At 41.4% G+C, this 15325-nt stretch overlaps 1 protein-coding gene across 4 annotated transcripts in view; it reads right to left on the reverse strand.

Moving 5' to 3' along the window:
* GOLGB1 (golgin B1) overlaps nt 1–15325 on the reverse strand; it is a 40748-nt gene that overhangs the window by 18924 nt on the left and 6499 nt on the right. For 3 of the 4 annotated variants that reach the window (XM_048302348.1, XM_048302347.1, XM_048302345.1), the window contains exons 5-14: nt 14533–14685; nt 10717–10869; nt 9673–9795; nt 9131–9244; nt 7005–7416; nt 6258–6349; nt 5851–5947; nt 2591–2664; nt 825–915; nt 1–68 (exon numbers count right to left, since the gene is read on the reverse strand). In XM_048302348.1, coding sequence (XP_048158305.1) covers nt 1–68; nt 825–915; nt 2591–2664; nt 5851–5947; nt 6258–6349; nt 7005–7416; nt 9131–9244; nt 9673–9795; nt 10717–10869; nt 14533–14685 — 1377 coding nt within the window. The remainder of the gene's footprint in view (nt 69–824; nt 916–2590; nt 2665–5850; nt 5948–6257; nt 6350–7004; nt 7417–9130; nt 9245–9672; nt 9796–10716; nt 10870–14532; nt 14686–15325) is intronic. The other variant, XM_048302346.1, reaches the window with a different exon arrangement.

A 15325-nucleotide genomic window follows, 5' to 3' on the forward strand; every position in this document is an offset into this window, starting at 1 on the left:
CTCAGAGAGCACGAAAGTGTCATCAAAAGGCTTTTGCACTTCAGAATTCACCAGCTCTCCTGACACACCTAATGATAAAAGGTACACTTGTCACCATCAGCATAACGACTTGCAGGTAAACTCGGTAGGTGAGTGAAGGGACACTAAATTGCACTGGAGCTTCTATAGAAGGTGAGAAAAGACAAAACAAAAAAAGGCAGCAAACCAAGCACACAAAAAAACAACCCAGAGTCTGAGTCTATGCAGTGCACAGACATCCTGTTGTGGTTTAACCCCAGCCAGCAATTCAGACCCTGCAGCTGCAATACGGCTCTGTGCCAACTCCCTGTGTTTGCCACACGCTGGCATCACCTGTACACAGCACTTCTGACCCCTGCAGAAGGATGAAGAGCAAAGAGACAAGTGAACCAGGTAATAGATTGGTTTGACTGTTTTTTCTTTTTTTCATGTGGGATGCGGGCAGGAACTAAATCTTGACACAAAGAGAAATTCACTGGCTTGCAGAGAAAAACACAATTCTTCATTTTATCTTAATTCTCTTCTGTGCCTTACACATCACTCTTTGCATCTACAAATGCACTCCTTCAAACCCTTCTCTCTTTCTAACCTTAGCAACCACTTTTTTCTTCTCTTCTGGTATATCCTACCCATCCCACATTAGAATGTTGTCCTCTACCTCATGTAAATTTTTTCTGCCTTCTGTAGATTATCATCTTTAGATTCTGACCTCAGAGCTCCTCCTTCTAAATAATTTTAAGAGTTGTCCCTGAAACTTCTCAAATTTCCACAATTTTCTTGTCACATGCCTTATTCTGTGTCCTCACCTGAAGAAGCAGAAGAACAGTCTACATAAGAGGCTGGAGTTTCCACAGTCTTCAAGTCTTGCAATTTTGCCTCAGCACCAATATTCTTATTCTGTGGGTTGAAGAAAAAACACTGAGCTTTGAGCCAGGATCCTGGTATGAGAAGACAGCTCTTATAGCTGTCTACTGCTCTGCCAAGCTCTAAGTAAACCTATCAGTCCCAACTTTGGACACAACTCTGAAGCCTACGGAAAATAAATAAATAAATAAATAATAAAAAAGATTTGTTTTGATGTTAAGCAATAGACTAAGACATATCTCACCAGATTAACATATCAATCGATGCAATGATTTAAATAACTTCCTTCCCACCCTGAGATGATTTCTCTTCCATCTTCACTACTTCAAAGGGACTAACTACAGTATCATAACCTTTCACTGACTGCCCAAGCAGAGAAGGTGAGAGGTCACATGTCTGTCAGTCTATGCGTCATTGCTCCAGCAGATAAAGGATCTGGAGTCTTCCCAATAAAGTTTTGCTAGGCTCTATCACACAAACAAACTAATAACCCCATAAGAACCTTTTAACTGCTAGATGTCCTTAACCTTGGTTTAGGTAACTATGTAACTTGACCTAAAGCCATGGGTCAGGTGCACAAATGGTAGGAATAGCTGTCCACGTGTAAAAAGTTAGATGCAAGCTATTTAGCTGGACTCTTTTTTATAATGAATACATTGAAAAGGACAATTCCAGGGTTGTTTTCATTGACCCATTTTCAACTTAATCCACCTTGTTCCAGGTGATTCATATGCTAAATAACCTGTTTTTTCCACTATCTATCTATTAAGGGGCAGTAGAAAATAGCTCAAATGCTTACATCTGCCCTTGAAAAGACTACATGTGTGGGTGTGTGCATATTGCCACTGATCTACCAGCTCACAGCTTGACTGCAGGCAGTTGGAAGGTAACGGTCTGAGTCAAGCAGGATGAATGACTCAAAACATTTCTCCAGTTCCAATGAGTCCCAAATATCAACCTTCACCTTAAAACTTCACAGTAATACACAAACCCTCTGATAGAGAGGAATGTATTAGATAAAACACAGCATCAACCTTCCCCCTGTGGACAGGATGGGCAAGCAGAACAGGCTGCAAAGAGCCAGACCTTGCTCTAAGCTAACAAACAGTTCCACAGCAAATCCTCAGTACAGATACACAGAGGCTGTCATCTCCCTCCCCATGCTGAGGGTAAAGCCAAGCAGCAGGTTCCTAACCCTGCATTCTTCCCAACAATAGCCTGACTGCATTTGTACCTGCAGCTGGACACGGTGGAGTAGCACAAGGACAGTGCCCACCTGTCTCCCACTCAAGGAGCACACAGCTTCCCCCAGTCGGTCAGCCAGGTGCCCATCAGAGCAGTGGGAACGGACAGGGCCCGTTTGAAATGACATATAATGACAGCTGAGTCTTTGGCACTGTACTTCCAGAGACCTGTCTCAGTTTAGCCCATGGTTTTGCTGAAAAACTAACTCACAAGAGGCAGAAAATAGCACAAACATGGACTGGGTGGATGAAGGACACAAGAAATCCACATAGCCAGCAAAGGGAAACACAGTCCATTATGAACACAGCGCAAGAAGTATTTGGAAGCTATTTCTTTCACCATTAATCCGGTTAATAATAACCTTCCAAAGAGGATTGATAAAAAGACCATGACAGCTTAGCTGTTTTAAGGCCAGTCCTTGACCTATTTTAGTTTTAGCTTATTTCAGCTGCTTAATGATTACCTGTTCTGCATCTTCTGTGATCATCACAGCTTCCTGCTGAGGCTCCTGGAGAACAAGTTGCAAATGCGGTATTTCTGAAACATTCAAACACAAAAAATTTCTTTGAAAATTAAGACTCTGCTTTAGACAGAAATGGGATAGTCTTCCAGGAGCTTTAGAGAAAGGACACGTGGCTGTTAATAACAGTTAATGGAGATACATAACACTGTCATTGGATAATGTGGGTTTAGTTTTTTTTAGAGGCAACCCCATAAACAACATGCTGTTTTAAGCAGCTTTTAGAAAAGAACAATTGTTGTCATACAGACATACTGAAAGACAGGTAATAGAGATTCAAGTTTTAAGAAACATTTTTATAAAGGAGAGGAGAGAAAGAACTGTTGTAGCAAAATGTTTCAAATTTCATTTGGAAAAAATAAAATGAGAAATTGTTATAAATTTACAAGAAAAACACATTCTGTAATTCCTTCTCAGTTCTAATTAAAGTATTAAGTGATGCCTCTGTTTTTTAGTATAGGAGCTAGTAAAGCAACAAATACTATATCTTCCCCAGAAATACCAACTTAGAAGCATTAAAAAATGGGCCCCATTTTTGTAGACACATTAACTACCAATGATGGTATGAAAAATATGTTAATATATATGCAAAATAAAATTCAGGACCAAGTAAAACAGTTCTCTTAGGCATTCAAATTTCTGTACTTTTCACTTCTGAGCATGCAGAGAAGACACACATACCATCAACATACAGTACAAGGTTTTCTTCTGTACCCCTTTAAACACTTTTCTACATACAACTGATTATACAAAACTGTATTTGCTAAGTATTATGGAAGTTGAGGAAGCTCAAATGAATCAGTTTTGTGAACTCTAACAACTGGAAGACAGTCTGTGTTTTCTGTGATAATGGCTTTCCTTTACTGATTCATACTATACTGTAGTCTTTCCACCAACTGAACTATGGAAAGCCTCATACAATGTTCCCTTACGTAGCAGGAGGAGAGACCTTAAATCACTCAAAGAGCTGCTTCAAGAAAACTTCAAGGAATTCATATGGATGTAAAGAGAGTTATAGATATTCTGGTATAATGCACTGCTAAACCCGTGGAAATGGAAAGACTACAAGGATTTCAAGAATCTTTACATTTCAAACAATGACAGCTTGAAATTTGAAGGCATTTGTTGAGGTCTGCTTGAAAAGCATCAGAAATTGCAAAATATAAGGTAACTATAAATCCTTATTTCATTCTTTTCAAGTTAGGAATGGATTACGGTGGGCAGTTTTAGGCATCCCACTTTAGATAAGACTGACAATTCATGGGACAAAAAGGAGTAACAAAGTATTTAGAACCTATAGAGCAGACTTAAAAGATGATGATTTTTTACGTTTCATTTAATATTTTGGTAGGTTTTTAAAGAAATTACATCACCCAGTGTTTAAGATCTAAAAAAATGTCAGCAATCAAGTGTTCGATGCACCCAATGGAAACAGAATTACAACAACAACAGCAGCAGCTTGTTCTGAAGTAAACATGCAGCTAAACATGCATTGGGAAGGATGTTTTAAGTAACATGATAATAAAGCTCTGAGTCACTGCATTTTTCAGGTGGAATTCCTTTCAGTAGAGGGAGGAGATGCTTTTTAAGAAAGCTGATTAAAGTTTTCCAGGTGCATTTTGGATGTACTCAATTGTAACTTGGGGCATGATATCAGATCGAAAGCTGGATTTCTGTAAGGCCTTTGATATGGTCTCCCCAACACCCTTGCTACTAAATTGCTGAGATACGGGTTTCGCAGGTGGACTGTTAGGTGGGGTAAGGAACTGGCTGCATGCAAAGAGTTGCAGTCAATGGCTCAGCATCCAAGTGGAAACCAGGTCCCACAAAAGTCCATACTGGGACCGGTACTATTTAGTGCCTTAACTGCTGACAGAGACAGCTGGATGGAGTGCACCCTCAGCACACCTGCAGGTGACACCAAGCTGAGCAGCTGATTTTGCTGGAGAGATGTGATGCCATCCAGAAGGACCTGGACAAGCCTGAGGAATGCAGCCATGCGGCCTTGTGCAGAGCAAGGTTTAATAAGGCCAAGTGCAAGACCCTACACCTGGGCTGGGGCAATCCCCAGTATCAGCACAGATTGTGGGCTGAATGGATTGAAAACAGGCTACAGAGGATGACTTTGGGATTCTGGTAAAGTAAAAATTGGACAGGAGCTGGCAGTGTGTGCCTGCAGGCCAGAAAGCCAACCTTATCCTGGGCTGCACCAAAAGAGGCGTGGGCAGCAGGTTGAGGGAGACAATTCTCACCCTCTTCTCTGCTTTTGTGAGACCCCACTCAGAGCACTGTTTCCAGTTCTGGGGTTCCCCTGTACAAGACAGACGTGAATCTGTTGGAGTGAGCCCAGAAGAAAACATAAAAATCATCAGAGGGCTGGAACATGTCTCCAGTGAAGAAAGGCTGAGAGAGCTGTGGTTGTTCAGCCTGGAGAAGAAAGGCTCCAGGGAGGCCTTACCACACCCTTTCAAGAGGGCTGCTTCTCTCTGCGTTGCCCAGAGAAGCTGCCAGTTGGCCCATCATTGGACATGTTCAAGGTCAAGTTGGATGGGGCTCTGAGCAACCTGACATGGTGAAGGATATCCCTGCTCACGGCAGAAGTGATGGACCAGATGATCTTTACGACTTCTTTCCAACCCAAACCATGCCATGATTCTAAACAATGTCTTGAAGTCCATTAAAGACCTGCATCTCTGAGACTGTGGACCAAAAAAAGAGAAAGATGATGTTCTAGGACTGTAGGAATCTGGTTTATTGGTGATTATTCCCCCACCAGGATTCTTATGAAGAGCTTCTATCTTTGAATGACAGGAAGCAAAAGGAATCTATTTCTCAGAAATCAAGACAGCCTACTGTCATAGTGCACCAGACCCTAAAGGAAACACCAGAGAATCCATTGTTTTATAGTACAATTCCAATAGAGTTGTGGTATTGCTGCTACCAGTCTACATGACCAGACACTCAAAACCAATGTAATTGTCTGGGGGTTTTTTTTATATGTGGCATATATACAGGCCCCTTGCTGTTACAGCAAAAGCTATCAAAAATACTCCCCCCCTCCACCAAAGTACCACCTGCAGATTGTCAGTATTTTGTACCTGGGAAAGCTACCATTTCAACTATATCTTATTTTGTACAAACTAATTCTAGAATGATTCTTAAATATATTAAGAATATTAAAATAGGTAAGGTAATCATACAACCTTCTGTCTCCTGTCTTTCCAAGTTTTCTGTGGGTAGGAATGAAGTCTCATTCTGGTCTTCCTGATCTATTATTTTTTCCTGTGAGGTTGATTCATCCTGTTTAAACAGGATGGAGAGGAGAAAGATAAGTTTTAATACAGTTTATAAATACATATTAGTCTTTGATCATTTGGTTAACTTAAAAAAAAAAAAAAAAATCAATTGGCAACTTCTAAATTACTCAAATTGACTTCTACTTCTTTCCAGGCTTCTATAGTCATAACATGCCTGCCCATCAGCTGAGAGAACTAATTAAAGCCTTTCTCAGGCAATGCATGATAAAAAAAAGGAATTATAGACATTTATTTTGACTTCAGTTCCTAAATATAGTGGAAAAATTAATGAGAATCATTTGAAAATATCATACGTGCTGCTTCGGTTCAGAGAGTTGCACTTGTGACTGGGATTTCAGCTCATCCTGATAGCAGACAAATTCTTCAGATTTCTGTACAAGTTCATCTGACAGAAGGGAAAAAGCGGAGTTAAGATGTGTTCTTATCTTTTTTGCCAAACTACACCCATTTTACACACGTGCACAATAGTTTATGAAATCCCTTATCTCTTAGTCCCTGCGTCAGCTTTGGGCCATAAAGAAGCTGGAAGAAAATCAATTTGAAATAAGAGCTTGAGGCAAGATCAATGTCATTATTTCTAACACGGGTCTATGGGGAAAATAGTAGTTTGCTTTTCTTGGTTGTTTTATTTATAATTTCAGTAGAAATTCAGACTGTGAAGAACATGGCACATCTAAAAAGGACTTACATAAGTTGATGGAAAAAAACCCAACAAATCAATAAAATCAATTAAGAAATACATCCAGCTCAAGAAATCCGTAAGCCTCAAAAGACTAGAGGCTGGGACAGTACACAAGCAAAGCACCACATAAGCTGCCCCACGCTTCTGCTCCTCTTGCAGCTGCCAAAGACAGAACGGTAGGATCGAATTGGACCCCCTTAGCTTGAGGCAGCACCACCCCTCCTATGCTCTTGTTCAATTAGGAATTGTTATACCAGCCATTCCTATGAGCTGTTACAAAAACAAAGCCGAAGAGAAGGCGACCAGTGATACTCAGGCTCCTGAGAACCTGCTCCACCTAAGCGCCACGCTTGCTCACCCAGTGCTCCATGTGTTGTAGCTCTATGTTCCACAGATCGCACCAAGAGCTGGCCAATGTCCTGTTTCGGCTGGTCCTTCTCAGCTCTAAGGGCCGCACGGCCACATTGCAGCTCTTGCTCAGACACCATAAGGCAACTGCTCAGATGGTTTTTGTCTTCCACCTCCAGCCTGTGTTCCTGTTCCAGGTCTTTATAGTTCACCTCTAGTTCAGCTTGTGCTCTTCTTGCCTCCTCCAGCTGTTCTGAGAGATGCTGCACCTCCTCTTGCAAGCGATGGGAAGACAGCTTCCTCTCAGCTAGTTCCAGCTCCATCTTCTCCCTGAGATCCTGAGACCTTTGTCGCTCCGCATCTAGCGCATCCCTCATGGAGCTTAGATCCACTTCCATCTTCTGGCACTGATCTAGGAGTGTCTGTAAAGTGATACAGAAATTAATTTCTCTCTCAGCTAGTTAAATACCTTGAAAAAGCAAAGCACCTGAACTATATTTTAAGGTTTTCATTCAATCCTTTTAAAATACCTGAGTAGCAGAAGGGAGGAAACAAACATGTCAGAAATTTCAATTTATTAGAAAGAAACTGCCCCACTATTTGGAGATTGCAAGAAAGCAATGCTGGGAGAAACAACTCATCATTGTGGTAAAGAAAAGGTAAGTCTTGATTTAGAGGAGGGGAATTTAGAGGAAAGAACCAATAGAACAGTGGCCAGGAATTCTCTTTTAGAAGAAAGCAAACATTCCAAAAAGGGGAGGAAGGGCTACAACAAATGAGGGAGAACTCAACAATTACAGAGTAGAATTAAAAAAGAACAGAACCAAAGTGTGTATGTGAAAGGGGAATGCTGAAATATGAATCTGGTGGTAACAGAGGGCTCCACACAGTACCCACTACTTTAAGGAAGATCTCAGAAGGCTGGTCGACACTGACCAGAGATTAAAGGCGACCATGAGACAGAAACAGACCTTACACTTGCCCAAGCTCCTGTTGTCAAACTTCCTCCTCTTGGAGCTGTGGATGGTCAGCATAGCTAATTTCAGAAGGAGTATGATGAGGAGCTCCTTTTACTTTATGGGTAGAAAGAGAAGCTTCAGCTACATGGCCTCAAGTTTGTACCTATACCAGGTTGCCTTCAGACCACAGAATGTATGAGGGAAGTCAAAGACACTGAGGAGGAGTCAAGGAATCCCAACAACCATGTCATGAAGATATCCACGCCACCACCCCAGGCCACACCCTGCTGAGCAATGCAGTCTCAGTAGTGAGCACAAGTCAGCTCACTGAGGCTCTTTACCTCTTCCTGGTAGTAAGAGGACCCACCATTGTGCCTGGCTGGGACACAGAGGAAAAGAAAATATGTGGGGCACAAGTGTGTAAAAATTATCAAAGTGAGGTTCAGCATTAGACTAGCTGGAGATCATGCAGCCTACAAATATGAGACTGATTCAGTGTAAGTCTCTTCTAAAAGGATGGAGAATTTTCAGAAGTTCAGATATTGGAAAAACTCACCCTCTGTATCTGCAAACCAACCTTTTAAGAGGTAGTGTACTTAATTCTGTCTCAAGAAGCACATGTATATACAGTCATGTATGCACAGACTGGATCTTGTCCTCTTCACACTTCGAACTGATGAAGTGGGAGCCAATCCCACTCCACGAATTGTGTCAATCACCATATAAGCAAGTTCTCAGCAAGACATACCAAAGAATATCTATTTCTGCTCTGATCTGGCCTGGACACTGCAGTCCAGAAACACTGAGGCTTCAGCAGCACCATGTTAGGCACTTCTGCTTTTGGCAAAGGCTTGTGTATTTGGCTTTGAAAGTACAGTCAGCAGGATGGATATGGATAGATGTAGATCCTGTCCACTTGCCCAGGACCTGGATCACTAGAGCTGGCAGCTGCAGCACCCCATTGTCTGGCTGTACCTGCTGTAAGCTGTGCACACAGAGCTGCAGCTCTAACACCTGACCTGAGGGAGGCCCCAGCTGATTTCATGACAGAAACCTGATGCCAAAATAAACCTAATCTGGTAACTTCCGAGCTACTGACAAAGGCCCCACCCACCACACACACACACACACACACACACACACACAGAGTAAAGCAATAAAAAGCATGACCAGGTACCTGGTTTTGTTTTTCAGCAGTGTGTAACTCCTGCTGCAGCAATTCTACCTCCCGAGTTCGTCCTAACAGAGCTGCTTCCTGCTCCTCGAGCTTTCTCTGGAGTGCACACAGGTTCTGTGAGAGAGACAAGGCTGTTCCATAACTGGGGAGGCTAATGCAAGTTTAGATTCCCAGGTTTCATTGATATAGCTCGTTTTTGTAACACGGTTACTTTAATAGCCTGAATTACTTCATTTTTGTTGACACCAATTCTGAAGCCCTGGTGCAGTAGGATGAGCTCACACTGCTTCATGAACAGGGAACTGGAGCACAATAATTTAATACTTTTTTCAACTGTTGTTCTCTTCAACTGATAGCAAACCAGCAGATTTAAGCTAGGACTCAAAGTCCCAACTAGCATTCCAAAAAACTCCAAACAACCACAGCCTCTTCCTTCTTATCCCTTCTGAGTTACTTTAATGAGAACTGTTCTTTCAGGGTGTCTTCTGGTAAAATTCCTTTTCCTTCCTCCTCCCATGATATGATTATTATATCAAATATACCTGTTGCATCTCTACTTCCAGATCTGACTTGACAACCATCTTGAGCAATTCAGCTTGATGCTGCTTCACATGCTCTTCCAAGAGAGCTTCCTTCTCCTGAATCACTTCCTGCAGGGAACTCAGCTGAAAACATATGCCACAAAATAAAAACAAACCAACAAGGTTATGGACCTGACAGACACAGGCTTGCTTTCAACATGCATCAGCATATTGTGTGTGTGATGGAGTGTTCAGCTTGACAATCCTACACATCACCTTGGTCAAATGGTATTTTTACCTAGTGTCTTTATACTACCAATATTTGTATAATAACAGATAGTATTTCAGATCTCAGAAAGCAAAAAGTATAGAATTTCATCTACAAAGATGAAGAATTAGTATATAACTAACAGTTCATAAAACTTCTGGGGTTTTAATTGTATGGGATGCAGCCCAATTCACAGTTCAAAAGCTAAACCTGCAATTCAGAGTATTAACAAAAATCTTGCCATAAATAACTACAATGTAACATTAAAGCTGTGACCTTCTGTGATAAGCAGCTGCCCTGCACACCTACAGCAGAACACAGATAGGCGATGGCAGGCCTGGCAGCTGGAAGAACACTCTACCCCAGCTATTGCAAAACCCATCACAGAACAGCAAGGGCAGACAGGGAAGAACCCAAATTCTGTCTCAGAGGAAGGTACACACCCTATCCAGACCCTTCCAGACACTGTTTCCCCCCTCCCCAGAGAGCCATCAGTCCCACTGTCCAAGGGTGAAATCCATCCTTTACCTGCAGAGCACCTTTTGCACCAAGGGTGGCTCTGGCCTGGGGGTAGAGGAAGGGGGGCAGGTGAAGATCAGGTGGGGATTGTGATGTTTAGAGGAGGAACCAAAGGCAGTGAAATTGACGGACCTGGGTGATTTGAGGAGGAACAAAACTGAAAAAACTGAGGTAAGGGAATTGAAGACCAGCTGTGTAAGTACCGTTCTATTCTATCATACTAGTCTAAGCAGTGAGGTGGGAAACACAAACTGATGAACAGAAAAAAAATTCTGTACCTGTGCTGCATACTTGATTTCAGCATCTTTCAGATTCACTTTGGCTACAGCCAGCTGTTTCTTCAGGTCCTGAACAGTCTCCTCTTGCTCCCTGAGCTGCTCTTTCAGTACTTCCACTTCCCCTCTGTGCCCTTCACTTGAATTTTCGTTTTTCTGACATTTCAAGAGGAAACAAGTGGGAAAAAGAGAAATAGAGGAAGGTAAACTTATCAGTATTACTGGTTAATAAGTTAAATAAATTAATTAATTTTTAAAAAGATACTAGAATGCTACTGCACTCGACTCCTAATCAGATGCTGATTTTTGCTACATTGCTTCATTTCTTAACTTCACATTTCTTTTGTTTCTTTAAATGAAGTTGTCCTATATTAAGTAACTATTTTCTCTATTTTTGTGTAGATATGCACAAGACACCTTTAATTGGGAAGTGTCAAAGCACTTGGAACAGCTAACAGTCCATGACTGCTCACTATATAAACTAAGGCAAATTAGATTATTAAATACATTATAATACATAATTTATTATATGACTACCCTGATTTGTGAGGCTTTTTAACATCACATCTTTCTCTAATACCCGAAATAAAAACATTTTAAAATTAGCTATAGAAGAGTATTCTCCATGTGACAAAGGGGTAGACATTCTAGACTATAGAAAATGCCCATGGAAATCTCTTTAGACTACAGGATTAATAGCAATGAACTTATTAGATATCAGCAAAGAGAACAGGCAAACAATTACCAGTTCTACTCCACTCTGAAGCACTTTAATCCTCTGCTTATGACCATGAAATGTAAACAACATTTCACATAAAATGTGCTTAGGCTGTGTCTACTCAGACAACCCAGCACACTACACCTGCACTCTTCTCTCTGTCTCTCAACCACCTGGGTGAAGGCAGGCCCCTGAACCCACAGCTGTGCTTCACACCTGGGTCAGGGCAGGTCCCTCACACCACCCATCACTGAGCAGACAAACCCATTCCACATTCTCATCTCAGCACTTCCAGCTACTGTGAGCACTCAGTGATGGGTATTTTGTACTGAATATATAGAAAATGCATCTCTTTTATTTGTGACAGGTATTTGGTCAAATACCACCAATAACACAGGAATTCTACAGAGTATTTATGTCCTTAAACCCATCCTGAAAAAATGATGGAGGCTTTTAGAAGTACTTATGAATCAGTGTAATAAGAATAAGATGCTACTGTTCCTCAAAAGATGTTTCACCTACAGAGAAGGTCTTTGGCAGGAAGTAGAACAGACAGACAAGGAAGCTTCAACTGTGCTTAAGTTTAGAAATAGAACAGGACAGAAAAATAAAGATCAGAAATGCAGGAAGCTCTAAGAAGCCAGGGATATACATAACTTACAAGACTGAGGCAGAGGAGTTGCTGGGGGGAAGACGGGTGGACTAGTTTGCTTACTTGTAATTAGCTCTCAGGATTGACATTTACAGTCGGATTTGGAAAAGCCTCTTACACTGGCCATTACACAGAGTGCCACAATTAAGAACAGTAGCACAGCCATAAAGTTCCCAGAGCTCAAGCTCTTAAATATTATGTTTTTACAGAATGTATAAACTCTTATATCTGAACATAATTTATCTTTACCCACTCTAAAAGTTTGAGAAGAGCCTCAATTGTTCCGTATACAAATACTATCTGATAGAAAGAGATAAGCTGATATTTCCATTCTTCTCAAAATAAAGCACTCTGCTAAAAGCCCAGGAAGCAACAGTACTAATTAGATATTCAAAATACAGCCTTCCCATAGGGCCCACATCATAGAGAGGAAAAAAAACCAGCCCTTTGCTAATGTTCAATACTTCAGCACAACATGCAACCCTAACCTAGAATTTTCACCTTCAAATGGCAGTGTAACTGTCTAGGAGATACCCCCATTACTCAAGACAGCATCTACTTGGAGAAATAAGTGTAAATAAAGTACTTTGTAGCTTCTCAGTAGGTCTAACCTTGCAAGAAAGAAGCTAGTGGTTTCTGGGTCAAATACGTAGCATTGCAGATAACTGCCCTACCATAATTTCACTCAAACTATGTTCTAACCCAAACCAAATAAGGCAGTGGTCCATACCATGTCCACTGGAGACTGTCTCAAGCCCTCATTCCTCTAATTAGAAGGCCATTTTTCTTAATGACTAATTTACATTCATCCATTCACCTGCATTATCCTTTAACAGTTCTCCCACCTTCTTGGTGCTCACCTTCCTCATACAACTGTAGAAAAAAAAAGACATTTCCTCTCTGACTTTGCTTGACTAAATAACCAAGCTATTTGAGTGTCTCCCAAGCGCAGCTGCTAACACGATGGGACAACAGAAAGTCTCTTGCTGGCTCTCAGAATTTCTCTTTCCCGATTCCAAGTGAGCAGAACATGACAACACTCCACACAAGGCCTTGCCACTCTCAGTGGAATAGCTAGAACGGTATGCAAAAAAGATAAGGCCTCTTTTTCAAATCGATGTTGCACCAATTAACTGATGATAAGCTTTCTCTCATTTTGCCTTCTTCAACTGGTAAATTTGAATTTTGAAGCAAGAACACTCACCAGTCTTCAACAGCAAGTCTACACAAACTCATGTAACAGCACATGACTGTTACACACACATGCTGCACATAGGTAAGCTAAAAAGAGCCTCAGCACCAGCACAGCCATGTCAATTGACACAGCTGAACAGCCTCCATGGTCTCCACTGGCCTCTGCAGCCAGGGAATATTGTCCATGACCTTGCAGTATACAGTGTCATGACACCAGAAATGCTCGATCATACACTTGTTAAATTTTATTTTATTTTTCTATTAGCTCAATCCTTGAGATCATCCAATTCTTCATGTATGAAACCAGATGGTGCTTTGCATTGAGAAGGATTTTCAAGTTGGTATTGGGAATTACAGAAACACATTTCTATGATTTTATGATGCTCCTAATCAAAGATAGTCAGCACAAGTCACAGAACCAATCTTCGCTTTGTTAGTAGTCACCTCTCATCTGACAGCTCTCACATGCACCTTTTATTGTTTCCTATAATATTTTAATATTTTTTTCAATGTCTGAAATAACCTTTATGTTCTCTGGTTTAATGAACATCATCTGATGTCTGGAAACCATTTTGGACTTATATCCCATCTCCCTTGTGTAGTATTACCAACTTTTTAAAGAAAACATTGTTCTGCTGATCACATAGTTAAGTTTTCAAAAATTACCAGCTCCAATGGGAGCTTCTGGTCAGTAGCTAACAGCCTCTTTAATGTCTTCATAGAGGATACTTTCCCCTCAGTTTTTACGTAGTGTTACACAATTATGGTTTGTCAACCATAAAACTTCATGATGGCTCAGGAAGCTACATGACTGGAAGAAATATATATTTTTTTTTTATATATATTTAAGTTGCTGCCTTCCAGTTTCAATGACCTCCTTACCTCTTCTTACCTCTTGTACTCCAGCCAACTTTTGCTGCACTGACACGACAGGTAACATTTTGAAACTCTAAGCTCAGACAGACACACAGTTTCTACAGGAAAGACCTTGGCTACAATGGATTACCAAAGTTATGCAAAGGGAAACTAGCCGCTGCCCTTGAAGAGATCAAGTTGAGCAGTCCAAGGGTATCTGCAGTCCAAGGAGCTAGACAGACAGGCTTCCTACAGCACAGGCATAGACATCCTTGCTGGAACTGTGAACATCCTGCTAATAAGACAAATAGGCCCTGCTGGCTCACTGTGACCTGAAACATCAGGCAGTACCAGGTTATCAATAGAAGCCACATCTTTTAAGCAGCCCCATTCTCCCAACCTTGGGATACTCCAGCTCTTCTGCTAAGGCCTGTGTAGGCAGTGGTGATCCTCTCTCTGTCAGCTCCTCGATGCGTTTGTTCAGAGAGGCCAGTTTGGCTTTGGCTTGAAGTTTAAGCTTCATCAGCTTCGCATCTGCAGCCTCTCGCTCTTTCTGTAAGAGAAGGACACAAACTGACTGCACCTCAGGCTCCAGTGCTGTTACCCAAGAAGCATCACTTTGAAAAGCTACACAACTTGTCAGTCTGCCATACTCTGTTTAACCCTGCCTCCCCAGTAACAGCACTATTAAAAACACATCTGCAAAACAAATTTGTTCTGAAACACTGCACATACCAAAATTGTAGCTTCTACCCCAGCACTTCCTTTCAAGGGACAGAGCACTCAGGGACTTCACCCAGCAGTGAATACAAACTCAGTTTGACTTCCTCTGCTATATGCAGTCCCTCAGAACTATCTCAAGTAACCGCACTACCACCATACCACAGGGTAGGCAACACAAACCTTCGGGAATGTGCCATAAAACCACTGGACTAGCGGATGAGTGCAGCACAGGCTACTCTGTATCAAACACCCTGAAGCAGGGAAAGAACAACCTCACACAAGGTGTCAGTATTTATTAAGAGCCCCTGGGAATCTGCATGGACCTCAAAGAGCTCTGAGACAAAATGCTGGGTAACTTGGATGTTAACTTATTTACTCTAGACTAAATTAACCCAATCAAACTAACAGAAGATATCCTGCATCTCTTGGATTAGGGTCCATTCTTCAAATTCCAATAATTCCCTGGAACT

Source organism: Corvus hawaiiensis, chromosome 4 (assembly GCF_020740725.1).
Source record: "Corvus hawaiiensis isolate bCorHaw1 chromosome 4, bCorHaw1.pri.cur, whole genome shotgun sequence".
Taxonomy (NCBI): Eukaryota; Metazoa; Chordata; class Aves; order Passeriformes; family Corvidae; genus Corvus; species Corvus hawaiiensis.